General features: G+C 45.6%; 1 protein-coding gene across 7 annotated transcripts in view; it reads left to right on the top strand.

The window, feature by feature from the left end:
- The window catches only part of ATRX (ATRX chromatin remodeler), a 203891-nt gene that overhangs the window by 142577 nt on the left and 37707 nt on the right, over window positions 1-23607 (top strand). For 6 of the 7 annotated variants that reach the window (XM_006136187.5, XM_006136189.5, XM_006136188.5 and 3 more), the window contains 3 exons: window positions 9999-10152; window positions 10472-10575; window positions 16519-16627. In XM_006136187.5, coding sequence (XP_006136249.2) covers window positions 9999-10152; window positions 10472-10575; window positions 16519-16627 — 367 coding nt within the window. Of the gene's footprint in view, window positions 1-9998; window positions 10153-10471; window positions 10576-16518; window positions 16628-19233; window positions 19407-23607 lie in introns of those variants that run through there. The other variant, XM_089781856.1, reaches the window with a different exon arrangement.

Below are 23607 nucleotides of genomic sequence, written 5' to 3' on the forward strand. Positions count from 1 at the left end.
CGGGGGCTTTGCCCATGAAAGCTCATGATGCTACATACATATTTTTGTTAGTCTTTAAGGGTATGACTACACTACAGGATAAGGTCAAATTAAGATACACAACTTCAGGTATATCGATTTCAGCTATGCAATTAATGTAGCTTAACTTGACTTTTGGCGCTGTCCACACTACAGGAAGTCAAAGTGAGAACACTCTCCCTTTCGACTTCCCTTACACTTCGTGGAAGCAGGGCTACTGGCATCAACAGAAGTGCCCCTCTCAGTTTGAATAAGATGTCTTAACTAGACCTGCATATTTGAACCCTGGAAGATTGACTGCAACAGCTTTGATCTTCTCTGTAGTGTAGATGTGCCCTAAGGTGCGACAGGGACTGCTCATTGTTTTTAAAGTTACAGACTAACATGGCTACCCCTCTGAAACTCTTCGGTAATGAAATCGAATCCGTAATTTTAAATAAATTTGTGAATTTATGTGCTCCCGTGTTTTTATAAACAGTTGTGGTTAAAATACAGTTGTAAAAGGGTGGTGGTCCTTTTATATGTGGACAATATATACATTGGCAATTAATTTACTATGCTTTAAAAAGGTTTTTCCTGGAGGATGTGTGTGACGTCGTGCGTCACTCTGCGTCCCGCAGCCCCTCCCTCTGCCCACAGCTGCATGGCCTCCTCCTGCTCCCCCTTCCCCATGCTACTGGCTCCCTGCTGCACAGGCCAGGGGTTAAGCCCACCCCCCCACCTTCAGGCTTTGGCCCCTGCCGACTCCATGCAGCACAGGCCGGGGGGGGTAAGGCCTTCCTCACATGCCACCAGCTCTTGAGCATTCCACTGGCAGCTGCCACGTGAGCAGGCAGCTGTCAGAATTTAAATTGAACTGTGTGGCTCCAAGTACTGCCCCCTTTCCCTTCATCCTTCAATCTCTGAACTTTTGAAAGTGCTGCTTACAGTCTATGGAATTCTTCTCCAGTCCACTTTTTGACCCTTGCGCTCCATTCTTGCCAGTATCTCAATTGTCCTCTTTCTAGCCAAAGGTCTGAACTAATATGTGTCCTTGAGTTGTCAGCTGCTTTTAACACCATTGGCCAAAAAGTTCTTCTTGAAAACTTATCTTTCCTGGGCTTCTGTGACTGCTCTCCTTCTCTGTTTGCTGCATCCGCATATCCTTTGGAGAATCCTCCTCATCACTGCCCCCAGTTTTCTGTTTTGTCCTACAGGGCTTTGTCCTTGTTCACCATCATTTCTCCTGCTATACTTTTTTTCTCTCAGATCTGCCTCTGTCCCAGATGTGCCTCCTTCTGTCCAACCAATCTTAACGTCTCTTGGACATCTCCTCATGTATGTTTAACTGTCAGCTGAAGCTTCACCTAGTTTAAATATCAGAGGGGTAGCCGTGTTAGTCTGAATCTGCAAAAGCGGCGAGGAGTCCTGTGGCACCTTATAAACTAACTGAAGTGTTGGAGCAGTGGGTCTTTGCCCACGAAAGCTTATGCTCCTAGACTTCAGTTAGTCTATAAGGTGCCACATGACTAGTTTAAATAGAGCTCTTCATCAGATCTCTTGCCCCAAGTCCTCCTGAGTAACTCCTTTCTCATTCATTTGGACTTAAATAAGGAGTGGGCAATAATTTTCACGGCGGGGTGGGGGGAGAGGCGGGGCACTTCATGAGTTTTAATATGTGGCTGTGTGCCTGCTCCAGGCCTCGGATAGAGGGCGTGGGGCTGGAGCTAGGGCTACACACACACACACACACACTCTCTCTCTCTCTCTCTGACTGACTTCGACACAGATTGAGTGTATGCAGCTGTGTATGTGTCATGGTGTGTTTGCTGGGTAAGTTTCTGAGAGAAGCCATGCTCTGTCTCCTTAAGGGAAATCTGCCCTGCTCTGTTGTTTCCCCCCTCCCCCATTTTTAATTCCTCTGAGGGTATGTCTACACTACAGATTTTTTTTCAGAAAAATGGCTGTTTTTCTGACAAAACCTGCATTACATCCACACTGCAATCGCGTTCTTGTGAAAGAAAATTGAAAGAACGGAGGGGTTTTCCAGCATTGGTAATCCTCTTTCTATGAGGAAAAAGCCTTTTTCCGAAAGAGCTCTTTTGGAAAAAGATGTGTGTGGACAGGGAGGAGAGGCTTTTATCAAAAGAAGAGGCCTCCAGAAAATAGCAGAGGTGCCCTGGTGAACATTTTGTCCAAAGGAATCAGGACTCTAATTCCTTTTTCCTGGCCCCTCTTAAAGATGAGGGCACCCTGGACAAGCCTTGTGGCAGGAAGCTGGCCTGAGAGCAGCACCTTACAGCATGGCTCTCCCTGCCACAGGACATACCACCCATGGAAGAGTCTCAAGCCCCCCCGCAACCTTAATGGTCCTTTCAGGGAACAGCCCCAGGAGTGTTCAGGGGCACACTATTATCAGGAGCTACATCAAATCCTGGGGTGGGGTGGGGAAACATCTTCCCAACCCATCATCATGGACTCCAGCCTCGAGACCCCATTGTTGCCTGGCCAGGGGTCATGGTGAACGAAGAGCAGGAGGTCCAGAGCCAGCCAGAGGGGGAGAAGGAGACCATCGCTGTCCTTGGAGCCATTGCTGGTCAGCCAGGACGTCTCCCAGGCTGCCTTGGAGGGATCTTCAGGTGAGTACTCTCGCTTTGTCACACACACAGGGCAGGGGAGGCAGGCACACACGGGGCGGGGGGCAAGTGTCGCTTGGGCTGGACATCGTACAACCATGTGCAGTGTTAGTGTGGCACACAGACGCAGCAGGCTGCCCCGATCACAGGCAGGATCCTGCTGCCAGGCTCAGGGGAGGCCACACACATCCTGCCACACGTAGGGGGAGGAGGGCATACTCCCAGTACCTGCCATGACAATCCCAGACACCCCAAGGAATGCCACACACAGCATGAGGGCATGCCTGCATGTGCAAGGCACCACCCGCTCCCGCCAACCGTGCTGTAAGCCCTAGGTGTGTGTACAGACACCAGGGAGGGCCAGGCTGCTCCCAGCTCCTCTGATGCCCATTGGGGCTATCACTGTGGGCAGATACTTGCCTTGCCTGCTGGTCCATGTGCTGGAGGAGTTGTGGTGGTGGGAAGTATGGTCCCCTGGGCACCTTGGGGCCCCTATGAGGCACGGCCCACTGTGCAGGCTACACATGGCCTTGCTCCCAGGACATCCCCCTCTTCTGGGCCGAGGACTGTTGGTTGCTGCTCACAGAGAAGGGCATGGCCTCAGGGACAGTGTCTGCATGGATGACTGACCATCTCTCCCTCATTGTGTTCTTCACAGCCAGACCAGCTGGGATTGAGGGGAGAGCCACACCACCGCAGCCAGCCGCCAGAGCCTGGAGGACCTGAAGACTCGCCAGTGTCCAGGAAGACCTCATGCACCAGCATGTCAGCATCCTGCACGACATGCAGCAGACCCTGGCACAGAAGATACGTGATGACGCTGAGTGGTGGAACAGCGCATGGGACCAGCTCATGCAGCAGTGTGGCAACATGTGTGCCATCATGTTGTGCATGATGGCACACCCGTCTGATACTGCTGCTCCTGGCTTCCACCCTCCTTGCCCCCTGCTATGCCCATTCCCCTTCAACCTGCCCCCCATGCGGTGCTTCTGCTCCCTCCCCCGGTGATGTCTATGCACCCTCCCCCTGTCATCCGTGACCCCACTCCAGCTCCCCCTCCTGCAGTCCCTGGACCCACTTGATACCTATTCCAACGAGGTCCCTGTCCCCCCCCAGGTTGAGCGCCTCTCCCCCTGCACCCTTTTGTTTAATGTAATATCAATACAGACTTCATTTTGTTAAAAATCAAATAGGTGTTTTTATTGAGAGGTCAGGGAAGGGGTGAAGGGAGGAGTTTTGGTGGGGAAGGGATAGGGCTGCAAGCCAGAGGCCTTTATTGGGGAGGCCCTGGGGAGAGTTACAGGGGTGCTTGAGAGAACCTCTGCCTCAGGGCCTCCTGGATGTGCACCCCCGACTGATGGGCCTGGCGGATGGCATCTGTCTGCGGCTGCTGGAAAGCCTGTCTCTCGCTGCCACCATCTGTTCCCCCCCCCGCCCCCGGGAGGAAGGCCTCCCCTTTCCTCTCCACAATCTTGTGGAGGACACAGCATGCTGCGACCACCTCCAGATGTTGTGCTCCCCCCCTGTTCAGGCGGCTCAGCAGGCACCTGAACTGCTCCTTCAGGTGCCCAAAGGCGCACTCCACCTTTAATGAGGTGGGCATTAAATTGGTCAGTGCTGGGGTCCAGGTGACCTGTGTATAGCTCATTAGCCACGGCATCAGGGAGTAAGCCACGTCCCCCACCATGCACAATGGCATTTGCACGTCCCCAACCACAAAGTCACGGCGGGGGAAGAATGTGCCCACCTCCAGTTTCCCGCATAGGCTAGAGTTCCTGAAGATGCGGGCATCATATGCCTCACCCGACAAAAATGTCCGTGAACAGTGCATGGTGGTAGAAGAGGGTCTACAACACGGTTGAGTAGTCCTTATGATTGATGTACTGGGCCACTTGATGCTCCGGTGCACAGATGGGAATGTGGGTCCCATCAGTCGCTCCCCCACAGTTTGGGAACCCCAGGGCAGCAAATCCAAGTCTCCCAGGCAGATGATCCTCCGCAGCAGGATCGAGTTAATGACCCTCACAACCTGCAGAAAGAGACAAAGAAACAGAGAATGAAAGGGAGTGCCTGAGCTCTTGGGGGTTGTCCACCCCCCTCAAACACTCCAGGAGCCACACCCTATGAAGGCTGCTCCCCAGCAGGGCTGTGTGAGGGCGGGACAGCACAACCCCCCAGGGGTGCGGTTCCTCCCCCACTCCCAACCCCCCTTTCCCGCAGGTGCCCCTTTAACAGGACTCTCTTCTCCCCCCCCCCCCTTCCCATTGGTGCAAGGACTGCAGCCCCAAAGTGCCGTACCTCCATGAGGAGGGCCCACCCACTGGTAGCTGTCTAAGGTAGCAAGCTTCCAGAGGGTGATTGCGACCCACTTCTCCAGGGGATGGCGGGCCTGCAGGGTGTTGCATCTCTGGAGGGCAGGGGCGAGCCAGACACACAGCTCCAAAAAGGTGGCCTTCCACTTGCAGAAGTTTTGGAGCTGCTGCTGGTTATCCCACTGCTCCATGACCAGCTGGTCCCATCAGTCCGAATTGGTGTCAAGCCTCCTGAAATGCCTCTTCACAGTGGGTTGTGGTTACCAGAGTGTAGCTCTCGCACCCAGGGAGAGGGTCCCCAGAATGAGCTCGGGGTCGAGCTCATGCAGGACCAGGAAGGCAGCTGACAAAAAGTGCTGCCATAACTGCAGCATGGCCATGTGGCACCAAGAGGAAAAGTATCCAAAAAAGCAGGGCAACCACAGCAGGCACTCCGAGAGCTTTGCTGTCCTTCGAAGAGGTAGGCAAGCATGCAGCAGAAGCAGAGAGACAGCTGTCCAGAGGGCGGTCTCTTGAAGTGCGTCTCTGCAAGGCTCCGGTACCAGCACTCGGAAGCAACTGGTGACCTAAAACGGTTCTGGGTGGCCTTTTATGCGAGAGAGTGTCCAGTCAGTCTGGACACTCTTTTTCGGAAAAGTGCATCTCTTTTTCGATGCATTTTTGTGTGTGGGCGCTCTTTCGGAAGAAGTTTTTTCAGAAGATCTCTTCTGAAAAAAGCTTCTTTCAAAAGAAGCCTGCAGTTTAGATATAGCCTGAGTCACTTACCACACGTTTCAGATTGGAGTAGCTCTGTTATATTCCCAACCCCTGCTCTGCAGAGATGGGGTACAGGGGCAAGGGAAATACCTCGACTTCAGCATTTCCCTCTCCTTTAGATCTTCCTCTTCTCTTCCCTGGACACCTCCTCCTCCTCCTCCTCCCCCCCCCCCCACTAGCAGGAGAATCCTCTCTGGTGCAGGACAGAGGAAAGTGGGGGGAGGGGCAGATTAACACGCACTCCCAGCTATAATTATGTACACTCTGCTAATCAGCTGGGTGGGCCGAAGAGACATGCTTGGCAGGCTGGAACTGGCCTCCGGGCTTGATTTTGCCTACCCCTAACTTAAATTCATCCTCTACTTTCTCACATCCAAGCAATATCTAAATTTTGCACATTCCCTGTTCATAACATCTCAAAGTTACTGCCTTTCCTATCCACTCAGAAAACACTCACAGGCTGCTTCATCTTGCATCTAGATTTCTGCAACATCCTTTTCAGTGCTGCCAGCCACCATCAGCTTCTTGCAACACGTTTGCTCAAATAAACACATTTTAACATCCATATTGTCCTGCTGCCATATGACTTTTCCTTAAAAAGTTAAATAGTCTGTCATATCATTATTAGTGTATGAAAGAGCCACTGTGTATGTGGTCAACAACAAGAGACAAATCAGTGTCCTAACAGCTTACTTGAAACATCCCTGCCATGAAGAGCTTACAATCAAAGTATAACATAAAAGAGGGACAGAAAGACGGGAAGTACATGGGAGCTATGAGACAGCATTGGTCAGCATGCTAAACAGTGGTTCAACACAGCAGCAGGCATGTCCCGTAGCCTCCTTTGCCCCCCTGCCATGGGCCTTACTGCCGCCTCTCCCCAACCCGGTGCTGCCTGAGCAGTGCACTTTAAAACTCTGGCAGCCGCCTGCCACATGGTGCCTGTTGGCTCAGGAGCTGAGGTAGCTTGCAGTCCAGGCCCCCACCTGCAGTGGGCCTCTACGCCCTGTTCCCTGCCAGAGACCTGCAATTTTCCTCTTCTCCCAACCCTCCATAAGCCCACCATCAGCAGCAGCTGCTTACCCTCAGTGATGCTGCTGGTTGGGTGCCATAGGTTGCCAATCCCTGCTGGGTTAGCAGCACGACGGAAGGGAGGAAACATCCATGGTCCGGCATAATTTTAGTTAGATGTCCATTTTTCATGGGTGTGGCCACATTTCCCGTGGCCCCATAAAGTTTGTTTACAGCTCCATGTAGTTTGCTTATAGCCACCAGTCCTAGCTCTCAGTGTTCTGTGCTGTTACTTAGCTCTAATTTACCCCTAAATATCCTCTGTAATCAGTGGAAGTGTAGGTAATGTTTCTAGAAAAGACTGACCTCCTGTGATCTGGAAAACTCCCTCATTCGGAACTGTCTGGTCCCAAGGGTGCCAAAAGAGAGGTTCAATCTGTAGTTCACAACCAAATCTTGTTGAATGTCAAATCTAGAGCTAAACATATGGTGCTTGTTTTGTTCGGGATGCTGTTATTTTGGCACAGTAATACAGTGAGACAAATTTTCCTAAAGTATTGTAGTGGGTTCACTCACTTTCCTTTTTGCCCGGCTCTTCCTTCCTGGGTGGCCTCCTGGGAGAGACGTAGCCAGCTGCTCTGATGCACCCCCTTTGGGTGTGGTGGTATTCTTCAGGTCACTACCCTCCGGCAGTGACCACTCCATAGTTTGTCCGCACCCCCCCTTCCAGGGGAGAGTCCATGTTGTTATAGTTCAGGGTCCTCCTTCCTCCTGGGAACCCCCCCCAGTTCTTCCTCTCTGGGATTCCTAGCTCCCCTTGCACCATTCTGGCCTCAGGTTCCCTGCCAGCCCCTTAACAGCCCCTCCGGGCAGGCCACAGGATCTCTAGGCCCCTACTCCCTGGCCACAGGTGCGCCTCTGCCTGCCCGGTTACCTCCCGGACTTATGGCCTGGGGCTTCCCTGGCTCAGCCTCCCCCAGGGCTACCACAGCTGCCTCCTATGCAGCCCAGCCCTTTAGGGCTGCCTCCTATGCTCGTCGTACCCCTTCATGACTGCCTCCTATGCAGCACTAGGCCTCTGACCATGTAGCCTGGGTTCCTCCTGCCTGAGCCTCCCCAGTCCTGCCCTCCTCCAGGGAGCCTCCTTCTTCCCTGGCTGTCAGGTCTTAACTGCTCTCTCCTCCAGAGCAGCAAGCAGGTAGCTCATTCTCCTCCCAGGAGCTGTTCTTATAGCCCTCAGCTGGCCCCTCCTTATGGACCTCAGCTGGGCTCTCCTCCCTCCAGCTCCTTGGCGCCTTAAAGGGCCAGGGCCAGGGCAGGGCAACACCCTGCCACAGTATCTGTCATTGCTTTCTTGTAGTTTGACTGAAGTCAGCTATTAGGGTATAGAAGTGACAAATTAACTAAAAGCTTTTGTGTAAATAGAAGATTAGATAGTTATTTATAATCTCAAGTGAATAACATTATGTAGACTTAAATTAGGAAGACATTTGTGTTCCAAAACAAAATGTAAACACTTTGTGTCAAGCATTCTGTACTTGTACATTGCCTAGTACAAAGGATCTTTCCTGGTGAAGGCCTCTGAGTATTACCACAATATCAATTTTTAATAATTCTATGAAAATTGTCTCCTCCTTTGCTTTTTGTTTTGTTTTGTTAAGCAACTATAGATTAGAATTAAGGCAAATATGGATGACACCATTAACAGGCATATGCTTTTAATTTGGCCAAACTGGAGAAATAAACTGAGGTAAATAGGATGAGATTCAGTAAGGACAAATGCAAAGTACTTCACTTAGGAAGGAGCCATCAGTAGCACATGTACAAAATGGGAAACAACACTCCAGGAAGGAGTACTTCAGAAAGGGATGGGGGTGATCATAGTGGACCATGATCAGTAGTGTGACACTGTTGCGAAAAAAGCAAACATCATTCTGGGATTTATTAGTGGGAATGTTGTAAATAAGTGACAAGAAGTAATTATACTATTTGGCATTGATTAGGCCTCAACTGGTGTATTGTGTCCAGTTCTGAGCACCACATTTCTGGAAAGATGTAGGAAAAATGGAAAAAATCTAAAGAGCGACAAAAATGATTAAAGGTCTAAAAAATATGGCCTATGAAGGAAGTTTGAAGTAATTGGGTTCCCCTGCACCCGCTGCCTCCCAGAACTCCTCCTGCCCCACAGAGGAGGGAAGCCCTGTTGCATGCCTCCTGTGGAGACGGCGCACGCCTCCCACGGAGCAGGGAAACCCCTGTTGTGCACGTCCCCTCTGGGGCCAACTCACCGCGGAGCAGGGAACGCCACACATGCGCCTCCCTCTGGGGCCGACACTCTCCCCCTCCCCCCCACGGAGGAAGGAAGCCCCATCGGGCACCCCCGCCGGGGCTGGCATGAGCCTCCTGCGGAGCAGGGAAGCTCCCGCACACGCCCCCTCTGGGGCCGACACCTCCCCTCCCGCAGAAAAGGGAAGTCCCAGTGTGCGCCTTTGGGGACTCCCCCAGTAAGCTCCCGGCACACCACAGACCTGGGGCAAGGAAGCAACCAGCACATTTCCAGAACCCCCGGAAGTGACGTGCAGCTCAGTTCTTCTGTCCATGCAGCGGGAAGCTGCCACAACCTCCATTGTTGCTGGCGGTAGGTAGTGGGGCTTCTTGAGGGTGGGGAGAAATGGGGGTCCCAGAACGCCTCGCGATAGACTGGTTGAGGCCTTGTGATGAACCAGTCGATCATGATCCACGGGTTGGTGACCACGGCTATAGACACAACAGTTACATAAAACATCCTAGTGTTCCAGAGGTTTGCCCTGCTGGGCTGGGAATTGAGGTTTGATGACCCCCTCCCCCCCAGTGGAAAAAAAATGTGAAGCACAATGACCCGATCATAAGTTGAGCTCTGCTTTTCACAGCTTGATTTTTTTACCAAAACAATTCAGCTTATGATCGAATATATAAGTATACCTTTCTTGTAAAATCTGTAATTTGAGTTTTAGGAAACAAATATTAGCTATGGGTGAAGATGCTGGATATTACTTTTGGTAAATGGCAGGTGACAAGGCTATATGTTAAAATAGTACATAGAAAAAGTGGACAGATAGTGATTCTCTAAGGATAGCAGACTACTGTCTTTGAATTTTGTTTTAATTCCATACCACTAACTGGCAGAATTTTTAGTTGAAGGGATCAGTCTTCTATATCTTAGAGATCTTTAAACGTTTGCATTTTAGGAAAAGTCTTATCATTTTAAGGAGATTCTTTTTAGCTTAATAGAACTTTTATTCTACAGGTAAAGCCACATCCTCTTCCAACCCAGGCAGCCCAGCACCAGACTGGTACAAAGATTTTGTCACTGATGCAGACGCTGAAGTATTGGAACATTCTGGGAAAATGGTTCTTCTCTTTGAAATTCTTCGCATGGCAGAGGAGCTTGGGAATAAAGTGTAAGCCATGTCAAATTACAGATCTATTTATGAATTTGTTTAAATATATTATTCTGACTTAGCTTTCTTTAGTGTTTACCCTTTAACACTTACTTTGAGCTTAGAACTACAGCTCAATTTGTGTTAGAGGTGTGTGTGTGTTTAATTTATTTTTATCAGAAGAGTGTTCTAGAACTCTTCCAAAGACATATACTCTGTTTGTTTTAAAGATCATGTTCAGAGTGAAGGAAGAGAAGTAAAGCAAAACAATACAGAAATTTAAATGTATTGACTGAATTTTAGTGGAAAAATGTTGTCTGTTTCTGTGTTTCTCTTTCAGTTTAGTTTTTAGCCAGTCTCTAATATCACTGGATTTGATAGAAGATTTTCTGGAACTGGCAAGCAGGGACAAAACTGACAAAGATAAACCTGTTATTTATAAAGGTTAGTATAGAATTTCTGTATCTTCCAAAATCTTGATTGTGGAGAGAATTTCTTAATATCACTTACTGCTACAAATAGTATGGGTGTGAACTTTAATTCAATCCAGTTTAACCCATTGCCAGTACCTCTAGTTTTCCTGCTCATCACTGTGGATATTCTCTGTAGAGAACCCAACATTTGACATATTGTGGTCTAAACTCCATTTTAAAGACAGTATGAAATATTGGGTCTAAAGATGTTATTTGATTGTACTATACTCTGGAAGGATAAATTTATGTAAAATTGAATTCTCCAGATGATTTGCCAAAATCAATATAAAGTAAGTTGTTGAGCTAGTTTTTGTATTTGTGGGACAACATGTTGTATAACTTAGTGTAGCATCTGTAATATTTTCATGTTTTAATTTGGAGATAGAGGCATCTGCAGAAGGAAGAATTATTTTTTTGCTTATGAAAGTCATTAAGAAAATTAATTAATAAACTCCTTAAGGTATTTGTTCTTGAGTATTTGTATGCTAATTCTATAGTTTGAAAAATATCTTGGTCTTGTGGATTGAATATGGGCCCCAGGTCCAGGAAGTCTTGCATATTAATCCAACATCTGGCATAGTCTCACTGGGGAGCCTATAGCAAGTTATTTATCCTGTCTCTCTGTACCTCATCTATAAAATCTATTTCACATGAATATTATGAGATTCAAACTGAAGTACAGACATTAAGCAGATATGTAAAATATAAGAGGTGTGTATTGTTAGGTAAGGATGTTAGTTTCGTTCTAAATCCTGTGGTCGTCAGGTATGCAGAACACTAAAGTACATTTGCGGGTGATTTTTCTCAGGCTTGGTTTCAGATGTCTGACTCATTTTTAAATTTATTTTAACACATTGAGGAGGCTATATTATATCTAAGAATTTTTTCAGCTGTTAGTTTATTTTGCATTTGATTATCTCAAAAATGGCCCTTTCTTAAAATCTTTCATTTTGACACATATATACTCTTGAATAAGGACTCTGCATTTTGTCTTGTTTTTGAAATAGAAGTTCTGGACATTTGAAGAGAGCATTTGAAGTGGAAACAATATATTAGTTTCTTAAACTCAACAAATAGAAACAGAATGTGATATTCTATAGGAAAAATTTAATCATTTTGGGTTGTCCAGATGGAGTCCATTTTACAGCTAGTGTATTAACCCAAAGAGTATGGCTCTGTTACTCAGGTTACACATTGCTTATCACTTTTTTCCTTTGACACTAATGCTCGCATTTCCTTCACATTTCAACTTGTCACCTTTTACAGCAGACTTTAAAATTGTAAAGCTAATTACTCTTTTTTAGCTTTGTTCACTCTAGATGAAAGGGAGATGAAATAGCTAATTCATTCTCAGACCAGAAGTGTTGCTACTCTTTCCCAACATCATCAAATATGGGAGGGCTATTGATCCAGTTGCATGCTGTCTACCCCATCAGCTGTGGATCTTAGGCTGTTGATACTGATTTCAGGCGTGTGCTGTATTTCATGTATTTATTATATTCTAAGCAGATGGGATGTATTTGTTATAGAAATAGGGAGAGGAAGACTTTGTGAAGGCATCACGAAGTGAAAATAATTTTTACAAATGGAAAAACACTGAGTCTGAGCCTCATTTTTAAGAGTGGGTTAGTAAAAGAAATGATCCTGGCAGTGTTGAAAAATTTAATACTTTGAGATTTTAATCACATACACATTTCTATACCTGTTCCCTTGTGTTGCATTGCAATAGGTTTCAATTCATATATAACATTCCTTAAAATAATTTTGTGTTGGCAGCACAATGTTGGGCAATTAAATACCAATTGATATAGGAACTTAGAAATAACAATATAATAGCAGTCTAGAAATAAATAGATCTCCAGATGCTTCCTATTTATATATTTATTGCAGACTTATCTGAGGGCTTGCCCAGGTCCTTCAGGGCAGGGCAGGGCAGGGCAGGGCAGGGCAGGGCAGGGCAGGGCAGGGCAGGGCAGGGCAGGGCTGTGTGTGTGTGTGTGTGTGTGTGTGTGTGTGTGTGTGTGTGTGTGTGTGTGTGTGTGTGTGTGTGTGTGTGTGTGTGTGTGTGTGTTTTCAGGAGGCTGGGTGCCAGGGGCATGTTCTCTTCTCTCCCGCCCACCCCTCCAGCTTGCCTCTGAGGCCTTTTTTTCCTCTCTCCCTGCAGCCCCACCCAGGCCACCCCTCCAGCCTGCCCATGACCTATGTTCCCCACCCCAGCCCTGCATCTAAGGGCTCGGAGTAGGGAAAGGGTTTGGAACAAGGGAGCTACTTATTAGGGATGTCCATGTGTATTCATGTGCATGACTAACCGATAAACCTGCGTTCATCGGTTAATCCTAATGGTTACACACAACCCTCCCGCTGCCTATGGAGGCAGCAGCACTCCAGCCCCCGTGGAGCTGCCTCTCCCCATGTCTCTCACTGCGCTGCTATCTATCAGAGGCAACAGTGAGGGTGGGGGCAGCTGGGAGCTGGTACACATGGGGAGCCAGCTTTTAAGCCAGCTCTCCACACATGCAGCCACCTGTGGAGCCGCCTGCTTCCCAACTTTCCACAGAGGCAGCAGTGCTAGGCAGGGAGGAAGGTGGGAGCCAGGATTTGGGAACAGCTGGCTTAAAAGCCGGTGCTCAGGTGCAGCTGTTTTAAAAGCCATCTCCCCACCAGCTCCTGCAGAGCTGCCGGCCCCGTCCAAATTGCTGTCTCAGAGGCAGGGTGGGGTGGGGAGGGCAGGAGCTGGTGCTTGCTGGGAGCATGCTTAAAAGCTGGCACTCAGCGAGCACTGGCTCCTCCCTCTAGGGTTACCAGGTGGATTTAGAAAAAAATACCAGACACACTTGATGGGGGGGGGGGGGCGAGGGAGGCGAGGCAGTGTGGCTGGCCCCAGGAGTTGGGGGGAAGGGGGTTGGGGACAGCATTACTGGCTGGGGGGAGACGGGGGAGGCCGGGTGACAGGGCTGGTGGGCAGGGGGTCGGGTCACCGTGGATTGTCTGGGGAGATGAGTAGGGGTGTCGGGGGCAGCGCGGCTGACCAGGGGAGATGGTGGGAGGAGCGAGGCGGACGGGGAGGCGGGGCAGTGTGGCTGGCCCCAGGAGTTCGGGGGGGGGGGTCGGGGGCAGCATGACTGGCTGGGGAAGATGGGGGAGGCCAGGGGGAAGAGCTGGCGGGCGGGGGTTTGGGGCAGCACGGCTGGCCCAGGGAGATGGGGGGGGGGGGAGGGATGGCAGGCAGGGGTCGGAGGCAGCACGGCTGGCCAGAGAAGATCAGGAGGAGGAGAACTGTCCGGCAGGAAGCAGGGGTGGCCGGGAGGTGGTTGGGGGCAATGGAGCAGATCGGGGGAAGATAGAGAGGCGGGACTGACCCGGGCATGCACATGGTCTGGAGAAGCGCGAGTGAGTCTGGCTGTGGCTCCACCACGTGCTCAGGAGCAGGGACCAGGCTTCTCCTCCTCCCCAAGGCGTCAGACGCAGCCAGGGTTCCCAGCGCTGATCGCGCCCCACCTCCCAGCCACTCCTCCCGCCCCTGCCAGGCTTCCGTCCGGCGCCCAGCCAGAAATCCAGGAAATACTGGACATTGCACATGTCTGGTATTTTCTGGATGTTTTTTTACCGGACATAGGGCTCAAAAACCAGACTGCCTGGTAGAATACCGGACACCTGGCAACCCTACCTCCCGCCCCCTGCATGTAAATGCTAAAAAAAATTCAGCAGTTACACATTTACACAAACAAATGATTTTTAACATCCCTACTACTTATTGGTGTGCTGACAGGCAAGATGGCGGAGCCCGAGCCCTGCTAGCTACTCTGATGGTGGTGCAGCTGTCCCCAGTGGAAACTCTGCATTTAACCGTTGTCTTAGGACTCATTCCCTTTGCATTTTATGGAATACGGTCTTTTCTGGGGCTTCATGTTGTCTTGGCACAACCAAACCTTGATCTTGCTTTTATGTTAGGAGAAGAGGAAGCTACATACCAAATGTAGTGGCCCTTGGTCGTATAATTTAGGAGGAGTTCTTGAACAAACAGACTCACAGAAAGACAGACAGACGCACTCTAAAATTATATTGAGAGAGATTTTATTGCTCACTGCTGCTATATTACCTAGAGCTCTGTTATCCATATAGCAAGCTTCTATGGAATATTTTCTGTGTGTTGCTTCAGAACACTGATCATTTGTAACTCTGAGCTGTTTGTCTTTACAGCCTGTTCATATCACCTGAGCTAATTTTGCATGGTCTTGGCTTTTTTCTATTAGCGGTGGTTCTGTTGATGTACAACCAAGTCATCAATTTCATGTAAATATCTGTGACGTTACTTAGCTGGCAGTTTCTCATAGTTTGTTGTCCTTCAGTATTGTTTCTTCCTACAAGAGCTGCCCTGATTTTAATGGATGGCCCAGTGGGGTTCATTTACTGTAAATAAATCTTGACCTCCAAAGAAAATGAGAGGTTCTAAAAGGGAAGAAAAAATCTGCATCTATCAGCTGTAATTTTTTTCATTTGGCAAGAAGTAGCTGTAACTCATAGACTAATTAAATTCAAGCAGCTGTTCTAAATTTCAGTTCTAAAATGATTATACCTTGACTTTCTGAAATTCCCTTTCAAGCATTTACCTAAGGGATGCAATTTGTGAGAGAGACTGCAGCTCCGAGTAATTGGAAACATACAGACTACAAAGATCAATTAGAAAATTAGGGTTATTGGCATAATGCCTAAAGGTTAAATGTAGTTACTTTTTACAATTAACTTTTGCATTGAGGTTAAACAAGATATTCGACTGATTTTGTTGCAAACATGTCCAGATCTCTGACAAGGGATCTGGGAAACATGCAAATCTTAGAAGAGATAACTAAAGGTTACTAAAAATATTACAATTAAAGTTTGATCTCTGTATATAAATTTGAATTGTGTCCTTGTCTCTCTAAATTGCAAGCCACATAAAGCTGCTTGTGGAACTTTGAATAAGTTAAATTATTTTTAAATTGTCTTTTTCCTAAGAAAAGTTTCAGTACTGCTGGACTCTACGTAGAGGATCGAATCCAATTCAGAAAACTAATTGTATTTTATTCTTCGGTAACTCTAATTCTGCAGTCCTTATATTAGGCAAGGATACCTGTGGTTTAGGAAGGCATTAAAGACTTTGGATACTTATTGACCCAAATTATGATTACTGCTATTTTCGGTAATCTTGTGGAGGATTTTATTTCATAAAACAGGTTACACATAGAGCCCTGTGTCTGCATTTGCAAAAATGATCCGTGGATATAATGCAGGTCTTCAGACACAAATTTGTATCTGCATCTGCAAAAAATGAGCCGCAGATATCTGCATCCCACAGATGTGGATCCCTGCAGATATAAAGCAGGTATCTGTGGATTTTCAGGGCTCTAGTTACCAGACATTATTTTCACAGCTCACCTGAGAAAAGCAATGACAGGTACCCTCTTGTGGGGGTATTCATTTATTTGTGCACATATTCTTTGGGGCACAGATATAAAAATCAGTAGAGCACTCCAAATCCGTAGATACCCACTTTATATCTGTGGATATAGATGCAGATCCGTGGCTCATTTTTGCAGATGCAGATAGAAACTTTTTATCTAGAACTCTGCATGTTTCCAGATATCCGCTTTATGTCCATGGGTGTGCGCATTCATGGTTGTGGTTGTGGATATCTTCAGCTCATTTTTTGGACATGTAGATACAAATACAAATTCTGTATGTGTGCAGGGCTCTGGAAATCCTTGGGACTAAGATTTGATTGTTACAGAGTAGCTTGGTCATGTCAGGTTACACGATTGCACCCATAACTTTTAATCTCAATTTGCCTGTGAATGATCAGTATTTAAATTATTGTACTGGTAGTATTTTTGTTTTAGGCTGGTGTCATTTAATCACCTGCCCTTCAAATTTCTAGGTGAAGGAAAATGGTTCAGAAATATTGATTACTACCGTTTAGACGGTTCAACCACAGCTCAATCAAGGAAGAAATGGGCTGAAGAATTTAATGATGAAACTAATGTGAGGTAAGGTCATTGTATGTAGCTTTTAATTTCCTATCTCTTTTCTTCCTGTATCTATTTTGTAGTTGTGCTAGCTTATCAACTTTTTTAAAGATATCCTCTGGTGATATAACTTTGTTTTAAATATTTTTGTACCTGTACTGTTGCACCTTCTTCATCTGCATTGCATATGTGTGTATGTTTGTCTAATATTTTAGAGATACGTTGCCCAGCACCTTCTGTTATGAGATTGTTTTCAGTGCTTATAACTTTGCTGAACTTCAGGAGTTTAAATTGAAGTTTTCTCTGCTGCGTTTTGGCCTCTGATAAGGGGCAAGTCATGTAAATTAAAACTTTCACAAGTTGCCAGTGCGTTCTTCCATTTTCTTGGCATCCATATTGGGTTTGATTTGCAGAAGTACAAAGCACTCAGAATTGCAACTGGGGTGAATGGGAATTATGTTCTGAACATATAAAGTGCTATAAAATACTAATTATGGGCTGAAATAGTAGGCTTCAGGTTTCTCAAATTAGGCACCCAGAATTAGTTGACAATTTTGCTTTGTCTGCGTGCTTCAGCTTCCCCTTTGTAAAAATATTAATAACACACCTCGTAAGGGTGTTAAAGCTTACGTTGGAAATTATTACATGCCACGACATGCCAACAATAAGGCCTTTTGATACTCTATGTATTTTTGTATTTTAATTTTTTTGTTTTAATTTTAACGTACTCTGAATTTTCTGGGTATATTCTCTTGGCTTTGGTGCAATTGCAAGTTCCATATCAGATAAATTGCACTACATTATTAATATGTACTCTATCTTAATGTAATTTTTCTGTGGGAATTTTAGTCTTAACCTAGGACAGAACTTTCTCTGCCTATGTATATGTGTGTAATGTGAACTATGGACATGCCAGGCCACTGCATCAACTGATTAACATTTCAATTAGTAATGCAGTTTGTCTTTGGACACTTTCTCTGTCAATATTGGCCCATGTGAATGAATTTTAAAGATAAATATTCACATTAAACATGGAAATGACCAGTCTGCAAATATTAGTGAATTAAATAAGGGGTAGCAAAATACGCTTTCATATTGATTTTTCTTAACTTTGAGTTAAGTCAGTGAAATAATTAAAAACAACTTTTAGTTTTGACTTGTGAGTTTGATAGTGTCTGGTTCCGCCCTTAATGAGGAGAAATGCATTTGATGTTGGGGTTTTATTTGAGAAGAAAGGACTTCTGTCATTTTGTTAAAGGTTTCCTATTAAGTTGGTTGATTATAGGTTTTACTCTATGCCACATGCCTTGTTCTTTGATGTGGCATGCTTACTATCACTTGCACATGTTGAATATATACAGCCAACTTCTGAATGGAGCAAATTGGAATCACTCTGTTGGAGCATTGGCCCGTTAACCTGACAATAAGTGCATCTTGCTAATATTTATTTGTTAAATTAGCGCTCTAAAATGAATGAAAGGGTTATTACTTATGTCTTCTCAACAAGTTTAGGTTTTCTCCTATAAACTGTTCTCGGTGTAATAGATATGCTTTGTATTGCATTTTCACAGCTATTTGTGTACAATTTTGAATATTTATAAATATACATCTTCTCTTTGTGTAAGCACTGTTTGATGGATAATTTAGTTATAGGTGGAAAAGACACTATTTTCAGATCCATATAACAGTTTGATATTTTTCATGGTTGTTGACATTGTTTTTTGTGAGGAAATTCTAGTAAATTCCAGCTGGCTGCTGATTTTCCCATTACTCCTCCGGTTCCTTCTTTGTTTTATGTTGATAAGTTTGAAATATAAACTTTAAACCATACTGATTAAACTTGTCCCTTAATTTCTCTGTGAATTTTGTTTTGGTTTTATATTTGCATTTCCCTCTTTCTTAACATTTCTCTACTTCTGTTGCAATTGGAGAGGCCTACATAAACTGGGAAGAAGACTGGCTATACAGTGAAATGAGCTGTAAGCTAAGACTTTTGTCTGCACTGCCAGTTGAATAGCAAAACTTTTGTTAAAACTACAAGGAGTCCCGTAGAGACTTAACAAATTTATCTGGGCATAAGATTTTGTGGCCTGGAGCCCACTTCATCAAATGGATCCTTTCACTATCCCAATCTGAGGCATGACATGCTTCCTGCAAATATGGGAAGCTATTTAGATTGGTCAATGAGTCTGTTGGGTTTGACCAGACGCCTGCTTTCATTCCAAAGTCTCTACCGCCAGTTTTTGAAAATCTACAGTGTCTAGTACGCAGGGATGATCTTTTATTCTTCCTAAGAGACATGCACCCGTGGCATCAAAGTTAAAGTATATTTCAATACCTTTTGTGAGTGGGGTTTTCTTTCTTAGACAGAAAAAGAGAAGCCATTTCTAGAGGGAACCTTGAAGCTCTTAGGGGCTTATAAGGCAACCGCCCTTCTGCTGCAGATGACCTAAAAATCCTTAGCTCCAGAACCATGGTTGATTCAAGTAATGTGCTGAGTAGAGTGCATTTGATGAAATCTTATGTCCAAATAAATTAGTTAATCTCTAAGGGGGCACAGGATTCTTCATTGCTTTTGCTGTAACAGAATAACATGGCTACTCTTCTATAACTTTTGCTGTTTACAGGTGCTTAAATTCACTCTACCCTCCAGACAAAAGTTTTGCTGTGGGCAAGTGGCAGTGTAAACAGCTCCATGTCAACAGGAGAGCACTTCTGCCAACAATATGAACTCCACTCAGCAGGGATTGAAGTATTTTGTCAGCAAATGTGCCAACAAACAGCGCTTACACTGCCCACCATACAGAAACACCATTGTGTTGCTAAAAGCTGTGTAGCATAGAGAAAACTTAAGTTTATCAGATGAATAAAACAAATTGGAAAATTGATTTATTTATTTTTTTGGTCCAGTCTTATTTAGAGTCAACTTAAGTTTTATCTGTAACAATAGCAATTATGGAATTTCTGTCTGAAACTTTTATTAAATGTTTGAAAATTGCATATTGAAAAAAATGCAGGAAACGAACGTTTCTGGATCTTGACACTACCCCAGTCTGAGACATTTGAGGCATGACATGCTTCTTGCAAATACTGGAGGCTGTTCAGATTGGTCAGTGAAGCTGTTGGGCTCTTGACCAGACTCCTTCTGCTTTCATTCCAATGTCTCTGCCTCCAATTTTGAAAATCCACAGGGTCTATCTAGCACACAAAGATTCTTTCTTTATCTTCCCTAAGATACATGCACCAGTGGCATCAAAGTTAAAGTATATTTCAATACATTTTGTAAAGGTATTTTCTTCTTCTGGCATTCAATTTAGCGGGAGTAGTAAGGACCCTGTAAATCAAACACTGTGGGCACCCCCGGTTGGCGCCAGTACTCCTACTCCTTACAAGGAGCTAGGGAAGCTGATGGGAGCTTTTGCTTCCGTCGACCTCCAGCTGTGCAGACAGTGCCAAGCTCTGCGTAAAATATGTCTACTTCAGCTATATTATTTACATAGCTGGAGTTGCGTATCTTAAGCTGACCTTCCAGATCTAGAATCAACCTGGCTTTAGACAGAAAAATAGAAGCCATTCCTAGAGGGAACTTTGAAGCTCATTCGGCCTTACAGGGTAACCACGTGCTGCAGATTCATGGAAGAAAAAGCAGTGATCAGCATGCTAAAGCTGTATACCTAGAGAAAGCCTAAGTTTATCAGATAAATAAGGCAAAAAAACTGGAAAACAGATTTTTTTTCTCCAGTTTGATTTAGAGTCATCTTAAGTTTAATCTGTAGCAATAGCAATTATGGAATTTCTGCCTGAAGCTTCAATTAAATGTTTCAAAATTGCATATTAAAAAATGCAGGAACCTAACGGTTCTGTTTAATGTCTTCATCAATGATTTAGATGGCATGGAGAGTATGATTATTAAGTTTGCAAATGATATCAAGTTGGGAGTGATTGCAAGTGCTTTGGAGGATAAGGTCAAAATTCAAAATGATCTGGACAAACTAGAGAAATAGTCTGAGGTAAACAGGATGAAGTTTAATAAGGACAAATACAAAAGACTCCACTTAGGAAAGAACAATCCCTTTCACACATACAGAATGGGAAGTGATTGTCTAGGAAGGGATTTAGGGGTCATAGAATACCACAAGTTAAACATGAGTCAACAGTGTGACACTGTTGCAAAAAAACAAAAACAAAAAACACCCATGATTCTGGGATGCATTAACAGGAGAGTTGTGAGGAAGACAGAAGAGGTCATTCTTCCGCTCTACTCTGCACTGACTAGGCTCCAGTTGGAGTACTGTCTTGTTCTGAGCACCGCATTTCAAGAAAGATGTGGAGACATTGGAGAAGGTCCAGAGAAGAGCAACAAAAATGATAAAATGTCTAGAAAACATGACTTACGCGGGAAAGCTGAAAGAATTGGTCTTGTTTAGTTTAGAAAAGAGTAGACAGAGGAGGGACATGATAGCAGTTTTCATGTATCTAAAGGGTGTTACAAGTAGAAGGGAGAAAAATTGCCTTGGCCTCTGATGATAGGACAAGAAGCAATGGGGCTTCAACTGCTGCAAAGGAGGTTTAGGTTGAACTGTCATGGTGGTTAAACAGAGGATAGACATCTGTCAGGTATCATCTAGACACTGCTGGGTCCTGCTGTGATGGCATGGGAGAAAAACCGGCAGCGCGTCTGTACCTCAAATGCATTTTTCTGCAAGCAAATTGGAAGAACGGAGGACTTTTGCTGGTAGAGTTGTTCCTTTCCCCACGAGGAATAAACTCCTTTTTGCGATACAGCTCTTGCACAGAAAGGCAGGTGTGGACGATCCAGAAGGGTTTTTGCGCAAGAAACCCCTATCTGCAAAAGCACAGGTGCTCTGATGGCCATTCTTGTGTAAGAGCGTCCATGCAGTGTGGATGTTCTCTTGCGCAAAAGCACACCACTTTTGCGATGCGCTTTGAGGTCTGGATGCGCTTTTTCACAAGAAGTTTTTGTGGATAATCTCTTCCACAAAAGGCTTCTTATGCAAAAACCCTGCAGTGTAGACGAAGCCTTTCAGATAAAACTGCTTGATGAGAAAACCATTGAAGTCCGAAGAGGACTATAACCTTGATGTAAAAGTATAAGTTCCTCACCCCTCTCCAAAGAAAAGAAAAAAGAAAAGATGTCAAATGGAAGTTCAGGACAGAGAATGGATCCAAACTTCACATTAATGCAATTAGGATTATTGCCATCCATAAATTGATTTAGAAATAGACTATTCGACATCTTAGTTATCTAGTTTTAATGAACTTCAGGCAAGTGGTTACAGACAATAGTGCACCATGAATACTTACTTTGGAACTTTAAGCACCTTCAACATCCCCTCTCCATTAAGAAATAACAAGCAGCTTCAAAGTGCTATTTCAGATTTTTCTTAGTATGAAAATGAACAGGAGGAGATCAAGTTCAAGAGATTGAAAAGATTGACAAAGAAAACAATTCAGAATGGAGACACTGGTTTTTGCCATCATTGGAATCTCTTTGGAAGATTACATGGGCTCAACAGATGCTTATGTGCATTTTCTAGTCGGGCCCTGTTTTCACCAGTTTCTTCATTTTGCCTACAAAAATCACCAATTTTAGTAAATAACATTACCTTTCAAACTGTCTTGTGCTCCTTTGGTATTCACAAAGCTATGTATTGCACTAACCTACTGAAGGAGTTAGGGATGTATCCATACCCTTTTGTAAGCGGGGGAATGGTCCCGCTATTGTGGGGAACTTTCCTGGCTTCTATACACCCTGGTGAAATGAACCAGCGAAAGGATCTGAGTCCCCGCTCCCACTTCCTTTACCCCACGGCTTCTTGATCCTGAGGGCTCCCCCTCCATTCTCCTGAGTAGCAGAGCCCTTGGAACCCCAACAAGGCTGGGCCCAGGTTTCCTGGGGCTTAATCCCTGACCTTGTAGTCACTAGGGGCAGGAGCTAGGGTGTCCCCACTCCGAGGTGCTCTCTTTACACTGCAGGCCTTCTTGGCCCAGTGATCACTTCATAAGGTTCAAAGCAAATACAATTTATTAAACAATGGATTAAAGAGAAAAGAATAAGAAAAAATGAGAATGGTTAAATGAGAACACACAGCTCTGCTCTGTAGCACAGGGACATCAAAACAGCAGCCTGCAGAGTATAAGGACAGTCCATAGTCTCTTTCTTAGAGGCCCTGGATATGCTGCAGGGGGAGCTACAGGCTGGACACGCTAGCTCTGGTAGTGACCACACAGTCTCAAGCTCGAAGTGGCCAGACCCCTCTCCCAGTCCAGAGCCTTTCCCCACACTTTGCTGGTCCCAGGTGCTCACCACATCCAGCTGCAGGCTGTGCTGCTTGGCCAGTTCCAGCTCCTTGTGTTGCTTCTCTGTTCCTTTTTGCTCTCTGAGCCCTGCCAGTCTGCTGCTCAACACAGGGTCTGCACTCCCTGTGCTGTGTATGCCTGGCTCTGCTGCTGCAAAAACTGCCCCTCAGCACAGCTTGCACTCCTCTTAGCAGTGTCTCAGCTCTCTGTTCCTTTTGTAGGACTTCTTCATACAGCTTGCACTGCTCTTTTCAGCTCTCTGTCTTTGCAGGACCTCTTCTGCACACAGCTTGTTTGTTCAGAGAGAGAAAGAGCCAGAACAATCCCAGCTCACAGGGAGGACGGGGCCTGGCCTCTCCCCTTCCTCACTGGCCTGTCCAACCTGTCAATCAGGCTGAGCTGGAGTGTTGGCTGCTTTTCATTGTCTCTGGGGTCAGTCAGTCTCATGAACTCTTCCCCTTCAGATACTGCGAGCTGGCAAACCAAAAACTCCCACAGAGTTTTAGTAAGGGGTAACAGTCCCCTTACACTTTCATTAAAGACAGACTCATATTATCGTCTTCAGAGACCACAGAAAAAATTGTTAAGGACCCTCTGTAATTCAAGCATAAGGATTCTTGGTAAACTTAGAGCTCCATTATCTGTTTTTCACGAGGGGTCATCCAGCTAGGGGGAGACAA

Source organism: Pelodiscus sinensis, chromosome 13, assembly GCF_052426305.1.
Source record: "Pelodiscus sinensis isolate ZL-2025 chromosome 13, ASM5242630v1, whole genome shotgun sequence".
Taxonomy (NCBI): domain Eukaryota; kingdom Metazoa; phylum Chordata; order Testudines; family Trionychidae; genus Pelodiscus; species Pelodiscus sinensis.